Source organism: Dreissena polymorpha, chromosome 12, assembly GCF_020536995.1.
Source record: "Dreissena polymorpha isolate Duluth1 chromosome 12, UMN_Dpol_1.0, whole genome shotgun sequence".
NCBI lineage: Eukaryota > Metazoa > Mollusca > Bivalvia > Myida > Dreissenidae > Dreissena > Dreissena polymorpha.
The window spans coordinates 28905935-28933812 of record NC_068366.1 but is presented as its reverse complement, the minus strand read 5'-3'; the positions used below and the strand labels follow the sequence as shown (position 1 = coordinate 28933812).

At 35.3% G+C, this 27878-nt stretch overlaps 1 protein-coding gene across 4 annotated transcripts in view; it reads left to right on the top strand.

Moving 5' to 3' along the window:
• LOC127853642 (prickle planar cell polarity protein 3-like) overlaps positions 1–27878 on the top strand; it is a 128816-nt gene that overhangs the window by 85697 nt on the left and 15241 nt on the right. For 2 of the 4 annotated variants that reach the window (XM_052388328.1, XM_052388327.1), the window contains exons 3-4: positions 19439–19524; positions 26751–26931. In XM_052388328.1, the coding sequence (XP_052244288.1) occupies positions 19439–19524; positions 26751–26931 (267 nt within the window). Of the gene's footprint in view, positions 1–967; positions 1382–12873; positions 13021–19438; positions 19525–26750; positions 26932–27878 lie in introns of those variants that run through there. The other 2 variants (XM_052388329.1, XM_052388330.1) reach the window with 2 other exon arrangements.

The following is a 27878-nucleotide window of genomic DNA, read 5'->3' as shown; positions in this document are numbered from 1 at the left end:
TGTTATCTAGTGATTAAAAATTAAATCTGCTATTTAAGAATTTATTGATTTACAGAGACTGGTTCAATTAATTCATTGAGTTTTTAAGTTATTGTGAAGTATTTTAATGTATGTGTCGTGATTTGTGGTGAATTGGAACATTTATTATTTAAGTGGAAGTTCGTTGGGTACAACTTAGAATTTTTATGCATATTACTAGTTAGAGAATAATGAATTTGGTAAGATATAAATGTCTGATAATGTTTTAGATGAGTCATATTTGAATAATTGGAGTGCTTCATTGTTTTCAAGCCCCCTTGTTTGTTTTTAACTTTTCAAGGGTATCTTTGCTAATTATTGATAATACATTTAAGCCGTGCTCTGTGAAAAGGGGGTTTAATGCGCGTGCGTAAAGTGTCATCCCAGATTAGCCTGTGCAGTTTGCACAGGCTAATCAGGGACGACACTTTACACTTTTAGGATATTTTTTGTTTCAAGAAGGTCTTTTCTTAGCAGAAATCTAGTTTAGGGGGAAAGTGGACTGCACAGGCTAATCAATCTAGTTTAGGGGGAAGTGGACTGCACAGGCTTATCTGGGACTATACTGTACACACATGCATTAAACTCCCATTTTCACAGAGCACGGCCCATTTATATGTTCACATACCATTTCAAACAGGATTTTGAATTGAAAAGCTGAAAGAGAGAATGAGAGTCTTTATGTTCATGTTACTCTTTACAATTCAAATAATATAATGTTTAATTACAAAAGTCCTGTGTTCTCTGGTGCTGAAAGTATCTAAGAACTTTTCAAACAGGTTGTTTATTTCTCTTTGAGTTTATCTAGGAGTTAATCTTAAGGAAAACATCTTGAGCGAGAAGTGAAAAGTATAGGGTACGGAAATTGAGAACCAAAAAATCCTTAAACCTGATGGAATATCAGAATATTCTTCATTTAACTAAATTCTGAGTGATGAGATATCATAGGGCGGAAGGAACTTTTCTTGGATGCTTTTCAGACTCTATTTTGAAGGTTTCAAGACAGTGAATAGAAGTCCGGAAAGAAATATATGGGCGAATCAGTTGTTTTTTGGCACTATATCTGAGATAGAAACTTAGATTTCGTCAAATTTATTTATTTATAACACACAGCACTTTAACAGTTGAAATTTCAGGTGTTTCATGTACAATTTTCTATCACATCGTTTAATTTCTGAGAAGGACCATGTTGGATTGATAACAAGATAAATGATATATGTTTGGTGCATTTGTGGATACGGAAAGTTCACTTTAGTTCAGAATAATGTGGGAGGGGGAGACTTTGGAGTTTGTCTCCCAGAATCTTCATGCTCAACAAGCGTTGCTGGACGTCTTTGAAAATGGTGGCAACATTCATAGAACGGTAAGGTACTGCTGAGTGACTGACAGTGAAATACAGGGTTGTATTTAATAATGCTTTCTGCACCTGGTTAATAAATTTTGATGCCACATCTGTAGTGGCAGGTATTACTCATTGCTCTTGTCTGTCCTTACATATGTATGTCTGTGCATATGTTCAAAAGCTTGTGTTTTCAACTTTTCTTTAACCCTTTCCCACTTAAAAGCAAAGTGAAAATGGCTTTGTGCAAACGAATAAAACCAGAACAGCCTGCGAGTAACTCGCAGTCTGGTCAGGTTTTACGCTGTTTGCTGCTCATCAGTATCTAAGTGTTGGAAATAAAGCCTTTAAAACTTGAATATTGTAAGAAAGGTCTTCAATTAAATGTAAATTTCTAAGGGACTATAAGTGTGTCAAAATAAATAAAATAAATCTAAGTTGTAAAGGGTTTATGAATGGGTGGATCTCGCTCAAACTTTCACAGTTGCATGACCTTATTGTGTAGATGAAGATGATGTAAATTAAGGAATTTTGGTTGTGATGATTTTTGTTGGAATCATGGCCCTTTATCTGTTTTTACACTGTCAAAATAATGGTCGCACTATTTTGTGTTTTTAAATCCTCTTCAACTTCTTTATGAATCTTGCTGAATCATCAAGAAAGTGTTTTTGGCCGCCACAATTTTGTGCAGAATAACTGCCCTTTGTATGTAATGTATTATAGTCCCAATATTTTGTGTTTTTAAATGCTCTGACTACTAGGTGGATCTCGCTGAATCTTGCAAAGTTGAAAGACTTTAATTTAAAGAATATGATAGAGAAAGGATTCTGGGCTTCGACAATTTATGGCAGAATTATGGCCCTTTGCCAGTATTTCCACTATTGAATATAAATATCCAAAATTGTGTGTAATCAATCGATCTTACTCATGGCGAACTTGCTAAAACTTTCGCTGTTGAATGTGTTGATTTGTAGATAATTGTGATGAATTTCAATTGGGATCAGTTTTAACCCTTTGTATTTGTGTCCACAGTAGAATATATAGTTATTTGTCTATCCAAACATTTGTTGTTGGGTCATCATTGTCTGTGATACATTTCTAGTTGTAATATCCTCAAATCAGTTCTGTGTTCAACATTCAACATGTTGTTCTTGCTCATAAAAAATATTGAGTTGCAAAAGGCAAAACTTGGAGCAAAAAAATATGCCTTGAATGCCAGAATGGGCTTTCAGTCAATAAATAGCTAAATATTAGCGCATTCTGGTTTTCATGATACAAAATATGAATACTGTAATATTTTATTGAAGTCTGGCAGCTGTGATATCAGCTGATATTTCAGAGTGCTGCCTAATACACAGGTTAACCTTGGGAATCGTCTGATATTGAGTGATCAGACACTGACCCAGCCTAAAGTGCACATCATTACACCTGTTATAGCTTACCCTACTACGAAAATGTGATGTTCTGATATGATCAAGAAAAAAACACACTAATTTTTGTAATGCAATGATGAACTATTTTTGATGTTGCTTGCAGATAATGTTTTATCAGCATACTTATAGGCATTATAAATTTTGGATCAAAAGCCAGGAATAATGTATACATTATTTACTAAAAAAATGTTCAATTTTAAACTCAATGGCTACACCCATTCATTAATTTTAATTATCAAGCTCATAATGTTACTAATGACACTCAGATATCATTAATATCAAGCTCATTCTGTTACTATGACACTCTTTGTTTTGTTGGACCATGTGGCGGCAAAAGAAGCGCAATCAGATTGGCTGATCAGTAATAGCCTGATTGACAGATGGCAATTGGTCAATGTCTCTATTTGGTGTTGGAATGATGTCGTTTAATTGATTTGATTCATTGATTTGATTGCATGGATTGATTGATTTAAACAATTTGCTTGATTGATTATTGGTTACTTTTTGGAGTTTATACCACCTTAGCACAACATGTGATCAACCTTTCAATTATCGATGGCTAATGTTTCGTTTCTTGTTGGAGTTTCAGAGCATGTGATCAACTTTTGTCCATCGTTCATGTTGCGTCATGTGTGATTAACATTTACAATATGAACACTCAATAGGCCACTTATATTGCCTAATCTTCATGAAACCTGGATAGAACATTAACTTTGTCATTATGAAATCTTGATCATGAGTTCAAAACTGGGTCATGTGGGGTTTAAAAATTAGGTCACTAGGTTAAATTTAAGTCAAAACTTGTGAATCCTGTAGAATTCTTTTTTGTGTGATGATGTATCAGCCTTGTATTGAAGTGGTGTGGCTTTGTAAAAAAAACATGGCCCCCAGGGGCTTGGGACAGTTTTTTTTATACGGCAATACTGAAACATTGTGAACTCTCTAGAAATCCCATTTTTAGCCCAATCATCATAAAACTTGCTAAGAACAATAATATCTTTTCCCAGTTTAACAATTGTTCTAGTCCATCTAAACACATATCCACCAAATTGCGCAGCAATTTTCATTATATGGCGGAGGGATATACAATTGGCGTTGTCAGTATATCAGTCTTGTCAGTCCTTCCGTCCCTTCATCTGTCACAAACTTTTGATGGCTATATCTCAGAAAGTATGAAAGATACCAACATGAAACTTCATGGGTGTATATATATCAATGAAGAGAATTGGAGAGGGATATCAATTTAACGTATTTGCTTGCTTTGTTATTATGGATTTTTTTCTCAAAGGATTGATTGATTATATTAGTTATGGATTTATTTATTGATAAAGTTCACCTGGCAGAGTAGCATTTCTTGATTTTGGATTTGTTCAATAAATTAATCAATTAAAAGGCTAGGCTATGTATGGTAAACTGATTACTGTATTTTCGCCAGCACGAAATTTCGTCATTTTCTTGAAAATGACGTTTTTGTCAGCACTTAAATTCGCCAATTCCTTACTTTGAAAATAAAATAAAAATGATTCTGTTAATATCCGATTTTTTTGTAAAACATGTCCGAAATATGGCGTGGTTGCAATAAATCGTAGTGGGAAAAGAGGGAGGACACTTAAGAGTCATTTGCAGGAGGTGAGGCCTGTTTGTCACATGTCACTATACTAGTCTTTTGTTATCAGCTGATCAGTAATGGGCCCCCATTAGTGTATCATTATGATTAGTGGGACCGAATAACCATTAACGAGTGTTTGAAACAGAGAAGCCAATTGCCAATTGGTCTTATTCATTTATTATTATGGCCAAACTGATAACAGTCTTACCTTTATCGGCGCAAATTAGAGAAGGTGCGAACATTATTGGTTATACCGGTAATTAGTGTTAGCAAACTAATTTGCTAACACTTAAACACTCGGAAGTGTAAAATTAACAGTGCATAATGGGACAGCGGTGTCATAGGGCACAATTCAGATTTATTTGTAGCAACCAATGAACAAGTGAGTTTAAATTAGATTGAATGCAATAGGACACAAAGCAGTGTTTTATTGCGTCATATTCAGTCATTCAAAAAACGTGTTTCCCGGGGATTTCCTGAAAATCGCGCGAAAATAAAAGTGAATTTCTGTAAACAATTACCCTACGTTTGGATGGAACTAATCGTCATGATTGCTAATTTCTCTTTACCTGTTTTGTTTTAAATTGCTATAAATAACAATGACTTGAAACATGTACCGTAAAAAGTTGTGTATAAGGCGCACTTTTTTACCCCAAAATTTCATTTTAAAAACTTGATGCGCGTTATGCACAACTACAGCCATGCCAAGACATTTTTTCGCTGTCAGTTACCCAGTAGCGGTAATTCGCATCATTCTGTTTTCCGGTGTTTTATCTGTAACTATGTTAATAATAGTGTTATATTGACGATCTGAATAAGATGAACAAACATTATAAAGTTAACATATATATTTTCTATCTTTTTCAGGTACGTACAGAGCATTGAAATCAAATAAAGTTGAAGAAGAGAATGAAAAACGAGGAAGCCATTTTTATTTAAATGTTATTGTTTACTTTTCCCACAATATTATACCCTACTGTACTAGGGTTACACAATTTATTTGGGGGCACTTGTCGATTTACAATAGTATGTCGGCAAGGTATTTCCCGATATATTTAAGATTATTTTTCTTGCTTTTCAAATGTGTTAATAAAATTGATGCTGTGTTTGTTTACACGTTTTCATACGTCTTGTCAAGATTGAGGATGTGATTATTGAGCAATTTGCGTCACCTGTCAAGTTTTGTGTAGCTGGGCTATTATCAAAACATGCGAACCGGCAAACGGCTTCACACCTCCATTGTTTGTTTATCGCCGGTAATGTCGTGATGGTGTTGAGAAGTTTGAGTCGTTAAAGTCTCCTGTCAATTTTAGACACTCGAAAAGAACGCATGATATCGGCATTGTAAATAAAACGCGCGGTTGTGAATTAGTCATGCATGAATAACCAGGTGACAATACCAATCAATAATGTCAGTTTCTTAGTTATAACTAATCCATCCGTTATGTGTACTCCACGATAAAATCGTGGACAGTTACTTCGGAGACATATGATGAAAACCTTGATGGTATCCTCGTGGAAAGTGTGCATTTCATGCATAATTCATTTAAATCCAAACATTTATTTTTACGCATAATATGATTAAAAAAAACACCAACTAGTTGTATCGTTATCGTCTTAAAAATAATTTATAATTGAAGCAATAAAAGAATACGTAAGATCGGCAATGTAAATATAACGATTTTCAGTTAGCCTGCGGTACGGAATTTTTCCCCCGATTTTTTTGCTTCAAAAACTTTTTTCCCGATTTTTAGCTTTAAAAAGTAGATGCGCGTTATACATAAATGCGCGTTATACACAACGTTTTACGGTATCGTAAAACTTGTCAAAGCTGTCAATTATTAAAAAGATCGCTAGCCCATAAACGAAACACAAGCTATTTTCACACCTGTATTGTAGTTAAACGCAAACAACCAAACACAAATCAATATGCTCTGTATTAATTTGTAATTAATGCAGAGAATGTATATCAGTCAGGTGTTGATCACACGTACTTCATCATCTTTTAATTTCGTTTATTGTCTTTGATCCGGATCCGCTGCGTGGAGGCTGTATAATCTGCAGTAACACTGAAAAACACAAAACACACAATCGTTAATAAAGTTGTTAACATTTAGCGCTTATCATTACTATTCTACCAAAACGAAGTCAACAAAGTCGAAACAGCTGTACTGCACTCGTGTTTTACATCTATGTCATGTGTCAGTTAAGAACACTGTGTAATCTACACCCCTTTGTGAAACAAAAGGAGTATGTAACGTGTATTACATTGGATTTTAGTGCCTCATGCATTTGCTAATTCAGTCTTAATTTTGTTCAAATATGGGACATTATTGTTCGTTAGGATGTTGAATTCCTCAATCGATTGACTTACGATATACACGAAAATTAATGCCTGACGATTAATAATGGTTTCACAGTAAATCTTAATGAAGAGCAAGATTTATTTCTAAAAACAGGAATTTGACAAAAATAAATAAACAAATCAGAAGATGCATAATTATGTCTAAAAGCGCACATTTGAAACTGTTTGAAGAATCATGGATTCAAAAAACAATTGTAATCTGTAAAAGTGGTTAAACTTGTCAGAATAAAGAATGAAAACATAAATTATCCTGAAAAAGAACTGGTTTATCTCATTATAAACATCATTAAACCTACTGTTTACACGTAAGAAAATAAAATAAAGTGGCTGTCAAGATGTTACCATCAAACATGCTCGAGAACATACATTATTTAGAATCTACCATGTTCAGTACTTGTAGGTACAGTTTAAAAGCCACCCAATTATTACAGTAATGGAAATAACCCCCAATTTTAATGTTTCAACATTTTGATTGATCAAAGTGTATTTGTACATAACAAATTTGCCCATGAAGTTTTAGATAGATCTCCTGTACAGAATTTAGAAGTACAATGATTAATAATTATACCCCCACAAACGAAGTTTAGTTGGGTATATAGGAGTGAACTTTTCGGTCGGTTGGTCGGTCTGTCTGTCGGTCCGTATTAAATGTCCGCTCTCTAATTCAAGTAGTTTTCATCCGATCTTCACCAAACTTGGTCAGAAGTTGTAACTAGATGATGTGTAGGTCAAGTTCGAACATGGGCCATGCCGGGTCAAAAACTAGGTCATGGGGTTACTTAGTGTGTTTTAAACCTCACCATGTCATCCGCTCTCTAATTCAAGTAGTTTTTATCCAACCTTTACCAAAATTGGTCAGAAGTTGTATCTTGCTAATGTCTAGGGCAAGTTTGAATATGGGTCATGCCGGGTCAAAAACAAGGTCACGGGGGCTATATCTCAGATAAATTACAAGATTTCAATATGAAACAGCATGGGTTTAAGATATCAATGTGGAGAATTGCAATTCATAAAAACAATTACCCTACACTTTAATATTACTTCAGGACTATACCATATAATTATCAAGGGATTTGCACCCATCCAATAACAAACTTTATTTTGCTGGGGATATCAATTCAACAAATTTGCTTGTTAAATGTAAATGTACTTACATGTATCAATGTCCAAACAAGCTGAATTTACTCTTGGTGATGGTGTTTAAGTGGTGGTGATGGTTATAATGGTGATCATAATGGTGTAAGTTGTGATTTATGGTTTTATTACAACTATTATTCCAAGGCATGTGGCAAACCCAATCATCATAACTGAGGTAATTAATATTATTAATGTTGGCTTTATAATGTTTTGGTGATTCTCCAAATTATTCGTGTATTATATTCAACTCTCTTTGAAGCAATATAAGAAGGCATAACGCATTACAAAAAATGGATCACTATGACTTACCCTGCAAATGCTAAACAGCATTTTGCACAAAAGAATTTGTGTCATTCCTTTGTGCAGCATAAATTTCAAATATAAGTAACTGATAGATATCTACAGCAACTGCTTTTGCTTTCAACATTATGCGCTTTGTCTTTCATTGCCAATACAGTTGGCTGATTTTCTTGTATTACCCTTCTGGTACTGTCATTAGACATAGCTCATGTGATGGTAGGTAAATCATATCAAACATCTGAAGTAAAATGGTTGTTGTGGGTGGGATAACCTCCAAAAACATTATAAATTTTAAAGACTTTGCTGTTAGTCAACTTTCAAGACTTTGCTTACAGTTGAAAAAACACTAGAGCTGTAACGATTCGGTTTGATGCATTGAAAAACCGGTTCAACACCGCCGATTCGATTTCGATACTAATACGGCCAATTTCGATTTGATTCACTGCAATCCTGATTGATCCGCATTTAAAACCTTACTTTCCAAATCCGTTGTCTAAACTTTCTTGTCCTTTGTAATACGTCTTTTGATTGGTCAATAGCCAATATGGCATTCAATAAATCAATAAATAACATACTGAGCATTACATCAGCCGGTAAAATGGCTTCTTAAATCACGCCGAAAGACGCACCGTCAAAATAATAATCAAAAGTATGGGAAAATTTCGGGTTTTGTGAAGGTTCTGATGCAAAGGCAACTTGCAAAACATGTTTGTTGACGTAAGTTACCTATATGGTTTGTTTACTTAACCATGTGCATTCTGTTAAGAAGTCAACTAGAAGTTGTTTATATACTTATATGTTTTTTTGTTTTGTTTTTTCTGTTAAACACATGCCATACATTTTGCATTTTATGTTATTTAAGAATAACTCAACAGCAAGTTTTGTTCAATAAATTTGTTACTTATAAAACAATGTTTCGTTTTAAAATTTTATTTAAAAAATTTAACACTTTAAATGTACAACATAATAAGTTAATAACATTTGCCAAACATATAAATTCATGCTCTGGATGTCTGAAACAAATCTTGAAATAGTTTGCAAAATAAGCAGCAAATAGTTTAATTTGAATCAAATCGAAAATAATCGAATCGGACCATTTGGTATCGAAATCAAATCAAATGGAATGATGGGTGAATCGTTACAGCTCTAAAAAACACAATGTTTGTTTGTCAATGAATGTTTAATAGATGTTCACAATATAGAGATGACAATTCAAGGCCTCGGTTAGAGGTCAAAAGTCAAATATGGTCATAAAGATGGCTTGACATGATCAAATTTTATTTTATCATTCCACTTGATAAATTAGCTGGTATTTTTTATTCATAAGCTTCCAAATATAAGATAACAAGAGCTGTCACCATAGGATGACTTATGCCCCCTATAAACGCTTGATGGAAGTTATGAGCTTTTTTCGAAACCTAAACACAGATTTCGAAACCTAAACGCGGACCCCAAGTTCATGGTCAAGGTCACAGGGGTCAAAATTTGTGTGCATATGGAAAGGCCTTGTCTGTATACACATGCATACCAAATATGAAGGTTATATTTCAAGGGACATAGAAGTTATGAGCATTTTCAAAACCTAAAGGCAGATTTCGAAACCTAAACGCGGACCCTAACTTCAAGGTCAAGGTCACAGGGGTAAAATTTTGTGTGCGTATGGAAAGGCCTTGTCCATATACACATGCATACCAAATATGAAGGTTATATCTCAAGGGACATAGAAGTTATGAGCATTTTCAAAACCTAAACGCAGATTTCGAAACCTAAACGCGGACCCTAACTTCAAGGTCAAGGTCACAGCTAGGGGTAATTTTTTTGTGCGTATGGAAAGGCATTGTCCATATACACATGCATACCAAATATGAAGGTTATATCTCAAGGGACATAGAAGTTATGAGCATTTTTCGAAACCTAAACACAGATTTCGAAACCTAAACGCGGACCCTAAGTTCAAGGTCAAGGTCACAGGGGTTAAAATTTGTGTGCGTATGGAAAGGCCTTGTCCATATACACATGCATACCAAATATGAAGGTTATATCTCAAGGGACATAGAAGTTATGAGCATTTATCAAAACCTAAACGTAGATTTTGAAACCTAAACGTGGACCCTAATTTCAAGATCAAGGTAACAGGGGTAAAAATTTGTGTGCGTATAGAAAGGCCTTGTCCATATACACATTCATACCAAATATGAAGGTTATATCTCAAGGGACATAGAATTTATGAGCATTTTCAAAACCTTAAAGCAGATTTCGAAACCTTAACGCGGACCCTAACTTCAAGGTCAAGGTCACAGCTAGGGGTAAAATTTTTTGTGTGTATGGAAAGGCCTTGTCCATATACACATGCATACCAAATATGAAGGTTATATCTCAAGGGACATAGAAGTTATGAGAATTTGTTAAAACCTAAACGCAGATTTTGAAACCTAAACAGGGACCCTAAGTTGAAGGTCAAGGTCACAGGGGTAAAATTTTGTGTGCGTATGGAAAGGCCTTGTCCATATACACATTCATACCAAATATGAAGGTTATATCTCAAGGGACATAGAAGTTATGAGCATTTTTCGAAACCTATACGCAGATTTTGAAACCTAAACGCGGACCCTAAGTTCAAGGTCAAGGTCACAGGGGTAAAATTTTTTGTGCGTATGGAAAGGCCTTGTCCATATACACACGCATACCAAATATGAAGGTTATATCTCAAGGGACATATAAGTTATTAGCATTTTTCGAAACCTTAACGCAGATTTCGAAACCTAAACGCGGACCCTAAGTTCAAGGTCACAGGGGTCAAATATTTTGTGCGTATGGAAAGGCCATGTCCATATACACATGCATACCAAATATGAAGGTTATATATCAAGGGTCATTGAAGTTATGAGCATTTTTCTAAACCTAAACGCAAAGTGTGACGGAAAGACAGACAGACAGACAGACAGGCGGACAGTCAGATCACTATATGCCTCCTTTTCTTCGAAAAGAGGGCATAAAAAGAACTGTTAATTAAAAAAAAATACCCATCATATTTAAGTTTTAGAGCTTTATGTATTTTGCTTTATTGTTATTGCTGTAAAGATTGTTCAAAGAGTTTCCTCCAATATAGACATCCTGTCACTTTCAACACTTATTATTTCCAGTAAAAATAAAATATTAAGTAAAAAAAGCAATAAAAATATGTGTTAAATGAGCATTAAGTTGGTTCAATAGTGATTGGATTGATTGTTAAATTTAATAGAGGCTTGAATTAATTAGCAGGCTTTAATGTTTTGCTAACATCTTTATGTAAAATACAAAATAAAATAAAAATAAAAAATAAATTTACTTATTGAGAAAATGCCCTGCATCTTTGATTTTGTTGAATAGAATGACTCTCACATGTGTCCCTAGAAGTGATGTTGACTTAATTATAGCAAATATGTATTACAGATTTACCTTACAACATGCATTATAATAATAATGAGGATGTTTAAATACATCTTGGATTGGAATCAGAAGATTCTTAATGTGTTCTTTATGATTGTGTATGTTACTAAGGTGAAACAAATGTCATCAAATACGGGCTCATCATTCAGTGATATTTTTACATATTTTCTCATCTGAGCCCTGGGACTCGATAACTTGCAAATCTATGAGTCCCCGTATTGAAAGAATGAGTCCAAAATATTATTTTTTTAGAAATTTCAATGCAATTTTGGGATGCACATGATTAGAAACTTTGCATCCCCAGAGGTTTTTGTGAGTCCAAGATGCAGGACTCGGAGGTAAAAAAATCACTGATTATTACATGGTTGTAAAAAAATTAAAATGTTGAATTCATTGTTTATTTTTCAATAACTTAGGCTAGGATGTTGTAAATACACTGTTTACAGGGTACAGTTTGCAAGGGACACTTTTGCAGATTGTCAAAATGACCTTTAAAAAAAAATTGAAATCATCGTAACATGCAAAAAAATAATTGTTATCAAGCAATTGAAATAACATTCATGGTTAAGAAAAATACGTAAACAATATCCTCTGTTATGGACTTACCTAACCCCCATGAGACATCTTTACAGCTTTTTAGCAGTTTCTGCTATATACGGTAGATTCCTGCAAGAATAATAACTTTGTCAGTCGCATAATGCAGCTAATATATTGTTTGGTCCTTAACACACTGTACAATAAAGCACCTCTTTAACACGCGGATAAAGGACTTTTCATATGACAATATCACTTAATGTTAATTACAATTGTATAAATGACGATTGTGTAAGACCAATACAGAGTTTGAAAATGATAATGTGAAGCTATATATAATAATTAGATTTAAATCATATCGCCAACCAATTGTCCTAAAAATTTTATCGAAAAGATTTTATTAGTGCATTCAAAATCAATCTATTATTTTCTATAATGCTTCAATATCATGATTGAATTACAACGAAAATCAATGCTTTTATCAGGAGGTGAAAGTACACCGATTTAAGTGAGTAAACGTCAACTTTCATGTAATTAAACACTTCGCTTATGGGGTATTTATACTTATCTACCACCTTGATAACAACTGAGGTCTTAATATATGCAAATTGCTAAGTGCCAATTGAGCACCTTAGTTTATCATACATTTTATTGAAAAGTCAATGCTCAAATTGAAGTTAAATTGATGAACAGAATGTAATGAAGTTTTAAATTAAGTTTATTAAGTGTATTATTAATGAAGTGTATTAATTAAGTGTCTAATGTTTAATTCTTATGTTTGATTCATTTGATGAGCTAAATTTGTATAAAAAAAATGAGTGGAGTTATTCCTTGCATCATAGTGTCCTGTGTGGAGGTGGGTGGAGAAATTTATTCCATTAAAGGTATTTGTTGTCCGACTTGAACAATTATGTAATTGTATTAACATTTATCTGTTGTTCAAGGACATCATTCTCAACATCTCTAACTTTCTAAGATTGGTTCAGTTAACCCTTTGCATGCTGGGAAATTTGTGGTCTGCTAAAATATCATCAGCTGAATTTCTAAAATTAGCATTTCTTCGATTTTTTTTCAAAGAATACTATCAGTATAGCAAACAGTTTGGATCCTGAGGTCTCATCTGGATCCAAACTGTTTGCAAAGGCCTTCAAAAATTTGGTTCCAGCACTGAAAGTGTTAACTCACTTGATGTGTAGCTCATGAAGAACAAATCCTGGACTATCTTTTCAATGTTATTTCAATGTTGAACATGCATTGAATTTAGGCTATTCACTGTTTAATGTCCATGAAAAAATCAGTGATCTTTATAATTACCTATAAATGCTTTTAGCTGATAGACATGTGTCAATCATGTAATGTTTTAATTGTAATTTCTATGTGATGTGCAGATTTGTATTGGAATCACCTTCTTTGGGATATATATCATACATTGGTATCTAAACTACCATGTGTTATAGTACCTTCATGCCTCTGAAGAAATGTATATGCACATGCTCTGTTCTTCTGTCAGTCTGTCCCACCTTTTGTTTGGAGTATGATTAAAGTGATTGAAATGATTTTTTTTTATGTCCCCCACCAATATAGTGGGAGACATATTGTTTTTGCCCTGTCTGTTGGTTGGTTGGTTCAGTTTGTTTGTTTGCTCCAACTTTAACATTTTGCCATAACTTTTGAAATGTTGAAGATGGCAATTTTATATTTAGCATGCATGTGTATCTCAAGGAGCTGCACATTTTCAGTAGTGAAAGGTCAAGGTCATCCTTCAAGGTCAAAGGTCAAAAAAACAAATCCAAGGGAAGTAATAAACTTGAAAGGGAGATAATTATCTTAACCTGCCAAATGATAAAAAAATAAAATAAATCAAAGCGGCGCAGAAGGGGACATAGTGTTTCTGACAAACACATTTCTTGTTTAATGATAAAAGGCTGTTTAAGGGAAAGGGCAGAGATCAATGACTGTAACTCTGTATTTCAAGAATACTTGACCTTTGCTCAAATGTGTCCTTACCTTTTTGTGTGTAGCATAATGTTTCACCTTATGAAACTTTTCATTCTGACAAATGTTATAATTTTGAGTGCTTCCAACTAATAATAATGTATGCTTTCCAACATTCAAAATGTAGGTGAATTGCAATGTTGCCATGTGCTAAAGGGATGTGTTTGCATACACCTGCTAGATAGGAGGACATATTCAAGACTATCATGTCTATTGCCAATTAAAAATTGTCCCTTATATAATAAACTATCCATTGTATCAATTATGTGTCTATTGTGTCTAACTTGCGAATAGCAGGTTTTTAACCCCACTGAAGGAATGTTTTTTACATATTTCCAAAAATAGCAAGTACTGGTTCTGCAGGAAACACACTCAAAATTTGTTTCTTTAAGTTTGAACGTTTGAAAAAAAAAAGCTAAAATAAAAATGGTTGACAACAAATGCAACCTTTTATGTAGGACTTCAGTCAGTTGCAGAGTGGAAGTAAAGGACAAAGAAATGCATTAATAATTTCATAAATAATAAATTATTTAGTGTAATTAGTTTAGTTCAAACTTATTTACTTTAGCTCGATTGCATTAAGAAAGTCTTAGGTTTATTGAAACACCATTGAGTCTGTTTCCTGAGACTATAACCAGTACTGCAATGGTATTTTGGGGGAGATCAAAGGAACGCTCCCAGTGGGGTTTGAACCTGTGACCTCCCGATCGCTAGGCGGACACCATATCCACTTCCCCACAGGGACCTCATGTTTAGTGAAATTTAGTGTAATTGAAAGCACTTGCGTGTTGGACTAGCACAAACATGATATTTGTGAGTTACACTGATATATTTAAAACCCTTTACCACTTAGATATGTATTTTGACGCATTTGTAGTCCCTTAGAAAGTTAAATTTAATTAAAGATCTAATTAAAGATTTAATATAAGAATAGTAAGAAATCGCCAAACATTTGGAACTTATACCCATTTAGTTAAAGAACTTGATCTTGCTGATGAGGAGTTTACAGGTTACTAAACTAAACAAACAACAATTTGGATACGTTCTCTCTCTAGTTGAAGAGTTTATTTAAAAGAAATTGGTTACAAGACAGACCATTGGAACCAAACAACGCCTAGCTATTTGCTTGCGGCAGCTATAAATATTTTGTTTGAGTCAATAATTTGAATTTTATATACGTCAATTCAACTTTAATGTACTTACATATTGGCAACATAAACTTAATCAACAATCATATTAAGCATAAAACAATATCAAATGATGCATGTAATGTATTTAGAAATAAAATGTTCTCGAAAAGACCTGTGTTTCACTGTACTTGAGACATTAAATGAACAAGGAAATTATGTCAAACTTTAATTTGTCACAAAATTGTGGACAATTGCTCGTTTTACTGTAAGGTTTCCATAGCAGCGCTCAAAATGTTAAGTCCTGTTTGTTGTCCGCCGGTCTGATTGTCCTGTGCCTGTGCCACAGGGTAGGCCACATAACTAGCTGTGGACATATGCTGGAAACCATGCTCTTGGTTAACAGATGACAATAACGATTGTTGTAACCTAGGCTCAGGCACGGGCTGGCTGTAATTGTTTCGACCTGTAGGATATGTAGGCCGTGACAAAATAGCGTTCGACTCTGCGTTACAAGTCCATAGAAATCTGTAACTGGAGCCATGATTGCCTTTCTTTGGTAACTGTTTGGCACGAAGTGCACACTTTTCATTATATGGATAAAACTGAAATTATAATTGTTATGAAGGACAAGCGTGAATTTAAGTAGATATAAGGTACAAATCATCATTCTGTCTGTAAAAGAATACAAATGGTAAATATATGAAGAACTGCGTTGATTGTATAGTTCCAGGTAATTTTTCACCAATTAGATAAGTTTTTCGGTTGATTTTTGAGATAACAGCTTTCCCCTCATCGTAGCTAAATGCCGTCTGTATCTCGTCCGCATCTGCATTAGAATGCTCACTTGAGCGTTCTTTTACGGATGCGGATATGCGGATGCAGATGTGGATACGGATGCGGATGAATGGAATAATCGCTGTGCATTTCAACTGGTTCTATTTTTTGTGGATACGGATATGCGGATACGGACAGAATTGGAATAGCAGCCAAAGCGTTAATACACATGTCTTTCACCGACTTTTACCATCATTATAATTGTCAATGAAAACCCCACACAGATAATGCAGTAACTGCAGTAATTATGCTGATCATTACAGACACACAACATGTTATATCTCCAATAACTCTTTCCCCAAAAGCCAGAAGAGTTTATCACCCTTATTTGCACATATTGTGATAGGCCATTGCGGCTTTCATAGTCTAATGATTCCAGAGATGGCATGAATTCTGTTGCATCAGACTGCAGATACCGAATGTGTTGTTTTTGCAGTCAGTAATTGTCTCATATTTACATAAGTGGCACAGAGAATAAACAAAAGAGATACAATGGAGACTGGATTTTGCTTAAGCTAGTTGTTTTTTCTGGATATTTCGGTTAATGGTGTTATTATAAAATTCTTGTTTATACTGCTCTTTCATTTGTATGCCCCCCTTTGAAGAAGAGGGGGTATATTGTTTAGCTGTATGTAGGTCTGTCTGACTGTTTGTCTGTCTGTCTGACTGTCCGTCTGTCTGTATGTCTGTCTGTCTTTCTGTAAGTCTGTCTGTTGGTAGACCAGTTAGTTTCTGATCAATAACTCTTCAAGGAATTGGCAAATTGGCTTGATACTTCACGTGTGCACTGGCCTTGGACAGTAGATGACCCCTTTAAAAATTGGGGTCACAAGGTCAAAGGTCAAGGTCACTGTCACAATAAGTGTGAACATCGTTTCCTATCAATAACTCATCAACGAATTGACCGATTGACTTGATACTTCACATGTGCATCGGCCTTGGACAGTAGATGACCCCTATTGAAATTGGATTCACTAGGTCAAAGGTCATGGTCACTGTCACAATAAGTGCGAAAAACATTTCTGATCAATAACTCGTCAACAAATCTACTAATTGGCTTGATACTTCCCATGTGCATTGACCTTGAACAGTAGATGACTCCTATTAAAATTGGGATCACTTGGTCAAATGTCAAGGTCACTGTCACAATAAGTGTGAACATTGTTTCCGATCAATTACTTGTCAACTAATTGACCAATTTGCTTGATACTTCACATGTGCATTGGCCTTGGATATTAGATGACCCCTATTGAAATTGGGGTCACTAGTTCAAAGCCCTGTTTGAAGGGCATATGTTTCCGACTGCGGTACTCTTGTCTTATTATCATTGAATTAAAATGTTGGATACTTTTAAAACAAAGGACCATTCTCCAAAATAGGTCTATTTTGTTGTGCGAAAAACACAAATTTCTTTAGTGAAAGTCTTTAGATATGATTTTTAATGAATCCACACTCTTGCGGCAATAAGAATGTTCATCATTTTAAGTGTCACGCATATTATGTGCATGCTGCATTCGCATACTTGATGATTATGATATTTCTTCAAAAGCTAAATAAAAATTGCTGAATGACTGGAATATGTGAAAACATATTACCTGTAGTAAAAACAGTTATACATTCTATATGTAACACAAGTGAGAGGGATTGGTATATTACTGTTACTTGATGGAGTCATGGAGATTATAGAATTACATTTAGGATCAAAGAGTTAGCGGGATATGTACTTTTGGATGTCGTTTATTTTACATTATTGTGGTTTTTCCCAGAAATTTTTGGATTTTTTGTACAGTAAATTAATATTAATTAGTATGTCCCAGCATGGGATTTATTTTAATGACCTAGAAGGGGTCTCCCAGGTATAGGTAATTTTAAGGTAATCATACTAGGACCCATGAGGAGGGTGGAAATAAAATCATCAATATTGAACTCTGGGATTTGTTTGTGTATTAAAAATAAATAATGACAAATCCAGAGGCTTACCCAGATCCTTAGAAAGGAATATTTAAATTTTATTGCTTGTATTTCCGATATAAAATGTTCTTATTTCTCATGCTGTTATAACATAAAATAATGAGCTTGAATCAAAACAAGTTATTTTGGTGCATTCACTGTGGATACTCCTCAATAAAATATTGAAGTATCAGAATTAATAAGATTGTATCTTTGATTGATATATCTTAGTCTTACCGCCCTGGCATAAATTGTAGAGTGCACAAACTAATTGAACATGTTTTAAACTGACTTTATTTCCCCAAACAACATTCTCTATCAAATGAAATGATATGTTGAACCTATTTTCTAAATGCATGTTCATGCCAAAAAGAATCCATTTTTTTATGCCCACTGGTATCTACTTCTGCTGGAGGCTTGTAGTGCTTTGCTCGATTTGTTCCTTCGTCCATCCATACTAAGTTAACCCCAAAATGATTACAGTCAAAACACCCACATCTTTTGCCCCCATAATAACCTCGACACTTTGATACTTGCATGGATGAGCTTTGATACTTGCATGGATGTTGTGTTTGAAAACTATCAATAAACTATCAAGACACAGACATGATGCTTACCTCATTTTTACCTTGACAGTGACACTTACTTTTAGGCTAATTCAGAAGGTCCAATTCGGACCTTAACTTATTCAGAAGGTCCAATTTGGACCTAAACTTATTCAGAAGGTCCAATTTGGACCTGAACTTATTCAGAAGGTTCAATGTGGACCTTAACTTATTCAGAAGGTCCAATTTGGACCTACACTTATTCAGACGGTCCAATTTTGACAAAAACTTATTCTAAAGGTCCAATTTGGACCTAAACTTATATATTTAGAAGGTTCAATTTGGACCTAAACTTATTCGGAAGGTCCAAAGTGGAACAAAACTTATTCGGAAGGTCCAAATTTTTGGTTAACCCATACAGACTCAATTCATATAACATCAATATAACATCAATAATGCTTTCAACAAAGCTTGATACCTGTATGGATGGAGTCTTTGACCACAATTAAAAGTATTGCATTGTGACCTTACAGTCCACTTATTCTGAAGAGCCAAAGTCTTGGTTAACCCTTAATGGGCCAATCAATAAATACTGAAAAGCAATCCTTCTGGTGCATGAGCATCTATTGAATGCAGTATGTTGTTTAAATAGGTCAGCTTGTTTGTATGACCAGATTAGTTGGATTTTCCAAACTTTTGCAAATTCTGAGATAAGTTAATTGGTTCTAGTCCACTGCAGGAGCTGCCCCCCCCCCCATTTATAAAATGTAAAGCCTTTAATCTCTACTTTTAACTTATGATATGAGTTCTGTATTTGCAGGAGTGTGTGGTGAATGAAGTGGATGTAGGTCAGCCCTGCTTAGCCTGTGAGGACAAGTGCACCGGCTTCAAGTCCCATGAATGGAGGTTTGTGATGGGCTTCTGGCTTTAACCTCCTCCTCCCCCGCAGGCGTGTCCAGTTTGACCCTTGAAGCATGATATGAACAAGCCTAAAGTGTAGATACACTATATGGTGGTATCTGAGCTTCATTGGACTATGGTTGGATCCTTAGCACCATTCCTCCCGCCTCTTGGGTCCTCAGTTTTGACCCCCAAGGAAATGCCAGATGACATTTTCAGTTGAGGCTGACCATAATAAATTGTTTGTTTGGAGTTACCCGACTGACTCAGCAACTTTTATGCTTCCCCAAATTTTTTTTGGGGGGAGCATATAGTCGCCGCTTAGTCCGTCCGTGCGTGTGTCCGTGTTTTCGTGTGTCCGTCCGTCCGTGCACAATTTTTGACCGGGCTATTTCTCAGCAAATAATGACCGGAATTCAATGAAACTTAATCGGAAGCTTCACTACCAAGAGGAGATGTGCATATTATCAGCGGGTTCTGGTCGGATGATTTTTCACAGAGTTATGGCCCTTTGAAATTTTCCATTAACTGTACATATAGTGCAATTCTAGTCGGGCTATTTCTTAGCAACTAATGACCGGAATTCAATGAAGATTTATGGGAAGCTTAACTACCTTGAGGAGATGCCCATGTTATTTGTGGGTTCTGGTTAGATGATATATTTAGAGAGTTATGGCCCTTTGAAATTTTTAAGTTGCTAAACCATCCATTGTATTATTTTGTCCAAAGTTATGCCCCTCAAGACATTTCCTTTTATCTGAATATATAGTGCAATATTGTGACAAAAAAAACCTTTGGGGAGCATCACCTGTTTCCGACGGTTTCTTGTTTTTTTAGCCTTCTAAGAGTCTTAATTTTCTTTGTTTTTAGTTCACGAAAACTAGCCAGCGTTTGTAAGACTTCCTTAGAAGAAATTACAATATGCACATCAGTGTTAAACATGGAAAATAAATGTTCATTAAATGTTAGTTTGCCGTTTAATTATGGACAACATGTCCTTAAATACACCAAGTACCCTATAGGGTTTCTCATCTTTATATCATTTTATACAATATAGCAAAAAAAAAAATTCCTACCTACCTACCCGCCATAAAAAATGTGGGTCGGGTAACTCCAAACAAACAATTTATTTTTAAGGTCAGCCTGAGGCCTCTGAATAATGGGAATTTTTTAGTCCACTTATTTGCATCCATCTGCACCAAAAACATGAAAGTATATATGTATTAACAATATCTGGCCATGTTCTATAACAAACCACAACATCCACGACTTTGTGAATTTTGGCCCTTGAATTATTTTATATTGGCCCTTTATGCTGTTTTGTCTTTTTGAGTTAGACTTAAGTTATAGGGGTATTCCACTACGACCCACTTCCCCACGATTTGTCCCGATTTCCAATATTTTAAGGTCAGGGACATTCGTAACTCAATCGGCTAAGGTCCTAACTCATTCGTAGCTAGTTGCGGGTGAGTCGTGAGCTCCCAAAAAATCGCGGCCAGTTTTTAAACGTGTTTAAAATTTGACCAAGACCTCCAAGACTGAATTTAATTGCACTTGACTCGTATAAGTGTCGTAGTGCGTTCTTGGGCGTCGTAATGGAATCTTAGGTAATACGTGACTCAATCAGGGAATCGGTGATCACCTGATCTTTCTACCAATCATTTACGACTTTGTCAAGACTCTCAAGAGTTCACCCGGATTGAGTTGCGAGCCTGCTAAGATTCTCGCGATTTAGTTACGAAACAGTTACGATTTTGTAAAGAATGATAAAGAAATAATATTTTTCCATCATGTTTTGTTGTCGAATAACCCACAGTAAGGAGTATTGATGCGTAGAAATTAAATCACGAATGCGGAGCACGAGTGCTTTGATAACACGAATCTATACTCCTTACTGTGGGTTATTCGACAACAAGCCATCATAGAAAAATATTATTTCTATTCTTACATGATTCTGATTGATTTGCTTCAAGCTTTTGGACGTGAACTATATTTTTCAATACTCCGCCCTTCTTAGTTCAAAGTTCACTATTTAGTGACGTCATCGAATTGTACAAACATTTGACGTCGTTTTCATTCATAAATATTTTGCAAATTACGTCACTTTCATTGAGAACAACACTCATAGAAACTAAATGACGTCACATGTGTTAATTCTTCTGAAAAGCTGACATGCTATAATGTTTTCTTAATAACGTTTCTTAACAAACAAATTCTTAGCAGGCGTTGTCATGCCACTTATCACCAAATATACAATTTGTTTTTTCATTACATTTATATACGTGCTACATTTTTTAAATTTATTGATGAGGGGGATTTAAGCACATGCATTTAACTGCAATATTTTCTTTATTTATTCGGATTTTTTTTCGAAACATTCAGCTCTGCCCATAATTTATTGAAGAATAACCCACACTTTATTTCCTTCTTTGTCTATAGAAAACAAGTTGCGTGCCGTGTTAGAATCAATATCAGTAGATATTGGCGCCGAATTCATGGGTGCGTTCGGTGAGGTCCTAGCTTAGTCGTGACCGATCTGCATCGTTTGTAGTACAGTCGCAGGAGATTCTTACACATCGTAGTGAAGTCGCGACCCTATTCGCAAGACTTCAACCAAACCCCACGATTTGTCTTACTATAGTACCACTGTGGTAACTCAATCGCAGACTTCACAAGTCTTCCCGATTCAATAAATGTGAGAAATCGTAGCGAATCGTGGGCTTGTTTTCGTAGTGGAATAGGGCCATTAGACAGCTTTTATTAGATCTTTACCAAACTTTACAACAATCTTTGAGGAATGATTATGTTTTAGCCTGTTTGGATGATTAACCAAATTGCTCTAGGCAATACAGAATAATGGCCCTTGAGTTTCATCTAGTCTTCCCAAAAATTGTCTCTATATTAATTCAAACCCAGAGGGGGCTTAACTGTTTTACAAATAGTCTTTGATGTAGTTTGTGAGGTTTCAATAAATATTGGTTAAAATAACATTTTATGATAGGGACTGTGTGTGGCCTAACATTATCTTGTATGTTTGGCTTATGGCATGTTTTATGCTTTCTTTGATATATCTCTGTATTTAGTTAGTTATCCCCCACCATAGGCGGAGGGATATTGTTTTGGCGTTGTCCGTGTCTCAGTCCTTCCGTCCGTCTTTCTGTCCGTCCTTCCTACCGTCCGGCACTTTTGTGTCCGGAGCCATATCTTGGAAGTGCTTTAGTGGATTTCAATGAAACTTGGTATGAGTATATATATGGATAAGAGGATGATGCACGCCTAATGGCATTGTACACCATCTGTTAATAATAGAGTTATGGCCCTTTGTATCTTGGAAAAATGCTTTTTTGTGCCGGAGCCATATCTTGAAAGTGCTTTGGCGGATTTCATTGAAACTTGGTATGAGTATAAATATGGACAAGAGGATGATGCACGCCAAACGGCTTTGTACACCATTGGATAATAAAGGAGTTATGGCCCTTTGTATCTTGAAAAAATGCTTTTTTGAGTGTCAAATATTGGCGGGGATATCAATTCAGTGAATTTGCTTGTTTAGTTTAGTTTTAGATTTACCCTTTTGTATATCCAGTCCAGATCTGCTTTGTCTCCAAAGGTCTACAATCCGTTTTTTGCACAATATGGATTTGTTTGTGTTATATAAGTACCTTCCAAGAGTAACATAATGGCACACATGTCATTAGCTTGGAGACAATTGATAAAAAATCAGTCTGGTTTGTGAGGTTTCATTCCTTTGTGTCATTTTACTAGAAAAATACAAGCCGACCAGTCAGCAAAATGGATATTAATCTATGTTATTGGCAATTGCTTACTTTGGATACCATGTCAATTAATTTAGTGAACTTGAATTCACTGCTAATTTTGTACTGTGATGGGAAATATGGGAAGTGCAAATGCAATACTATAGACATCTGGAGATCAATTATTTCAGTTTACCAAATACACATACATGTACAATAAGGCAAAACATATGAAAACTATGCCCAAAAATAAGAAGTTATGGTGAATATTACGAAAAAGAAACTGTATCCCAGTATATATGTATATTTACAGCCAATTCGGTTGATTAAAGCCCCGTTGATTAAATATCATCTTTAATCAACGGCAGGAAATGACGTCAATATTTCGACGAAATGACGTCATAAATCCAGCGAAATTATCCAGTCAAACTAATTTTGTTTAAACAAAAAGGTTTACAAAATAAAAAGTGGGATAAATAGAATAATACATAAGTGTTGATTATAGATCAGGTTTATCATGCTCGGCACGAAAATGAAAAAGCACTCGCCAAGGCTTGTGCTTTTTGTTTTCTAAGCCTTGCATGATAAACCTGATCTATAATCAACACTAACGTATTATTCTCTATGTAATTTGTAACATTAATTCCTTGAAAGGATTTATTTAATAGATTCCAAAAAGTAATGATCATTGAAAGAAAAATCAAAGATAGGCCAATGTAATTGCATTAATTAAATGACAACCATTTTATTGCCTGATTCCCCAAAAAGGAAAAAAGTTACATATATTTTACAAAAGGTGAAGTTTATTGCATGTTTTCTGATGACAAAAAGTTATTGCACAAATGCAAAGACAGGTATAGATTATTGCGACAACTAGCCATAAGGAGTGAGTTCAGATATACCTGAAATTGTTAAAATGCGTATTTCAAGGAAGGGAATTGTTATTGCCTGAGTACAATAAGAAGTAAAAGCATATTACTCTAAAGTACAAGTAAAAGGCTGTTGGACAAATTAAGTAAAAAAAAGTTTTAGAAATAACTAGCACAGAGTTCAAATATTTCATATTCCTTAATTACTTTATACTTGGTTAACTTGACCTAGCAAGTGTGGGTGGACAACTTGCCAAGGTGTTCTTTCTTTTTTGATTTAACACTTTTGCAGACATTTGGCAAGTAATTAGGCGCTAATGAATCCAACCGCCAAGAGAGTGATTACAATCTGCAGATTTAGCTATTACCTTCCTCAGTTTTCAGTTTTTCCAATGTTGTGATTATTTCCAGTGACATGGGTTGGCATTTTGAATCATGATGCATATAACATTTATACCTTTACACCATATTTACCCATGTTTTTTCTTTCCTGAAAGTTTCTGGAATTAATGAGAGCATTAGCGTGGTATCACTGCATTTTTATATGCTGCATTAGCAGGCATTTATCTTCTTCCGCTAGGTCCATATGTTTATATTTTAATTTAATGCATTTTTCTTTCGGTGCAAAGCAATTATTAATATTCATGCTCTTCAGAAGTAAATTTTGTGTCAGTTTCAGGAAGATAAATTTCACATAAAATTTTATTAAGCGCAATGTTTTTTTTGGAATATATACATTTTTGACAAGGTTGCATTAGTCATACGAAATTTAAAAAAACCCACAAAAGTGCCCACTATGGATAGTAATTAATTTAATTCATTATAAAGGTGAAAAGAATAGATGATTTTTAATTGTCATCTGATCGTACTGTATTAAGATTTTTACATCTTTGAAAAGCTTATTTAAAATGCAGTTTATTGATAAAGAACACATGCTCCCGCCCACATGAGAATACACATGACCGGTCGAGCATGTTCTGAGACATTGACTAGCCCGGACCTTGGTACAGGCAGTGAATGTCATTCGGACCTGCCTTAGTGTTGAGGCCTGCTTATTCCTCTTGCACTTTAAGCCATGTGAATGGCTGTCATGCCTGTGGCAAAGTGTAGTCGGGGTAATTTAGTCACATTATTGAAAAAAGTACAAATCTTACAGCACCTATCCATCAAGCTAAACCCTTTCCTGCTCAGGACAAAAGTGAAAATGGCTTTATGCAACCAGTAAAAAAACAGAACAGCCTGCAAGTTATGGCTCACAGTCTGTTCGGGTTTTATGCAACCAGCAATCAACCAGATCAGCCTGCAAGTTATAGCTCACAGTCTGTTAAGGTTTTATGCAACCAGCAATCAACCAGAACAGCCTGCAAGTTATAGCTCACATTATGTTCGGGTTTTATGCAACCAGCAATCAACCAGAACAGCCTGCAAGTTATAGCTCACAGTCTGTTAAGGTTTTATGCAACCAGCAATCAACCAATACAGCCTGCAAGTTATAGCTCACAGTCTGTTAAGGTTTTATGCAACCAGCAATCAACCAATACAGCCTGCAAGTTATGGCTCACAGTCTGTTCGGGTTTTATGCCACCAGCAATCAACCAGAACAGCCTGCAAGTTATGGCTCACAGTCTGATAAGGTTTTATGCCACCAGCAATCAACCCGAACAGCCTGCAGGTTATGGCTCACAGTCTGTTCGGGTTTTATGCAACCAGCAATCAACCAGAACAGCCTGCAAGTTATGGCTCACAGTCTGATAAGGTTTTATGCCACCAGCAATCAACCCGAACAGCCTGCAAGTTATGGCTCACAGTCTGTTCGGGTTTTATGCCACCAGCAATCAACCAGAACAGCCTGCAAGTTATGCTCACAGTCTGATAAGGTTTTATGCAACCAGCAATCAACCCGAACAGCCTGCAAGTTATGGCTCACAGTCTGATAAGGTTTTATGCAAGCAGCAAAAAACCAGAACAGCCTGCAAGTTATGGCTCACAGTCACTTTAGGTTTTATGCCACCAGCAATCAACCAGAACAGCCTTTAAGTTATAGCTCACAGTCTGTTCAGGTTTTATGCAACCAGCAATCAACCAGAACAGCCTTTAAGTTATAGCTCACAGTCTGTTCAGGTTTTATGCGACCAGCAATCAACCAATACAGCCTGCAAGTTATAGCTCACAGTCTGTTTAGGTTTTATGCAACCAGCAAACAACCAGGACAGCCTGCACATTAAAGCTCACAGTCTGTTTAGGTTTAATGCAACCCGCAAACAACCAGGACAGCCTGAATGTTATAGCTCACATTATGTTCAGGTTTTATATGCAACCAGCAATCAACCAGAACAGACTCAAGTTATAGCTCACAGTCTCTTCAGGTTTTATGCAACCAGCAATCAACCAGAACAGCCTGCAAGTTATAGCTCACATTATGTTCAGGTTGTTTGCTGTTTGCTGTTCAACAGTACCGTTGGAAATGAGGCCTTTAAAAAACTGGAATCAATAAACAAAAGTCTTCAATTTAATTTATTTTTTCAAGGGACTACAAACACCTAAAAATGCATATCCGGGCTGTAAATGGTTTTACCAAAATTACTCTTATCTGTCTGTGCACTTATAGGAGTACGTGTACTGTGTGCCGCTGTCCAAGGGAGCTCCACGACATCTACAACGACAACTTTGTCAACGTCCGAGACCGCCTAGGCTGGCGCCGTGACGACGACCCTCAGACGCACTCGACGAAGGAGCAGACGCTACGACATGGGTACTCCTGGGTACCAGCCGGGCTGACTAGAGATGAGGTACTAACATACACACACCATTATGTACATGCAGTGTGACTTAGCAACCATGAATTCTAATAGTAAGATATATGATTTAATACTTACAAGCCATTACATGTAACAATATTTGAGAAACACGAGGTGTGAATGTTAAATGATGAAGAAATAAATATATCTGAGCCTTGCTCTCTGAAAACAGGGCTAAATTCATGTGCGTAAAGTGTTGATCCAGGTCAGCCTGCGCAATTTGCACCGGCTAATCAGGTTCTAAACTTTCTGCTATTACTGAATTTGCATTAAGAAGAGACTTTAAACAAAAAATTCCATTTAAGCGGAAAGTGTTTTCCCTGATTTACCTATGTGGACATCACATGCTTATCTTTGATGACACTTTACGCATATGCATTAAACCCTATTGACATTAACACTGGTAGATATAACTGTCCATTATATTCACAAAAAGCCATGTTTTTGAAGGAATAAATTTACAATTTTGTGTGGCAGTTCATATTGATGGTTTGATATGAAGATTATCGTAGTGGAGTGTAAATTTTTATTGGATACCTTCCAGTAAAAATCAAAGGCACAGCTAGGTTAATCTCAAATGCTTAATGAAAAACAGCCGGAATTAAAGTATTTAATATTTTAAGACTGGAATTAAGGACTTTTGGATATTGATAATTTGTTTTGCTGTCAGTTTTACAAGGTAATTATGACCAGATAAATATCTTACAGCCGTTTTCATAAGCATTAAAATTGAAATTCATTTTTAAATCCTTTAAAGAAGAGATAATTTAAGTTTGCTTCGAAAAAGCCTGGGCAAGGAATATTTGCACGTCTTCAATAAATTTCAAGAACATTTATTTAATTTTTTTTATGCAATTAATGAGTTTAATAGATTGAAGTACATGCACCATTACGAAGTAATCTGTTCGTAATTATAATACAGTCAATCTTGTGGATGC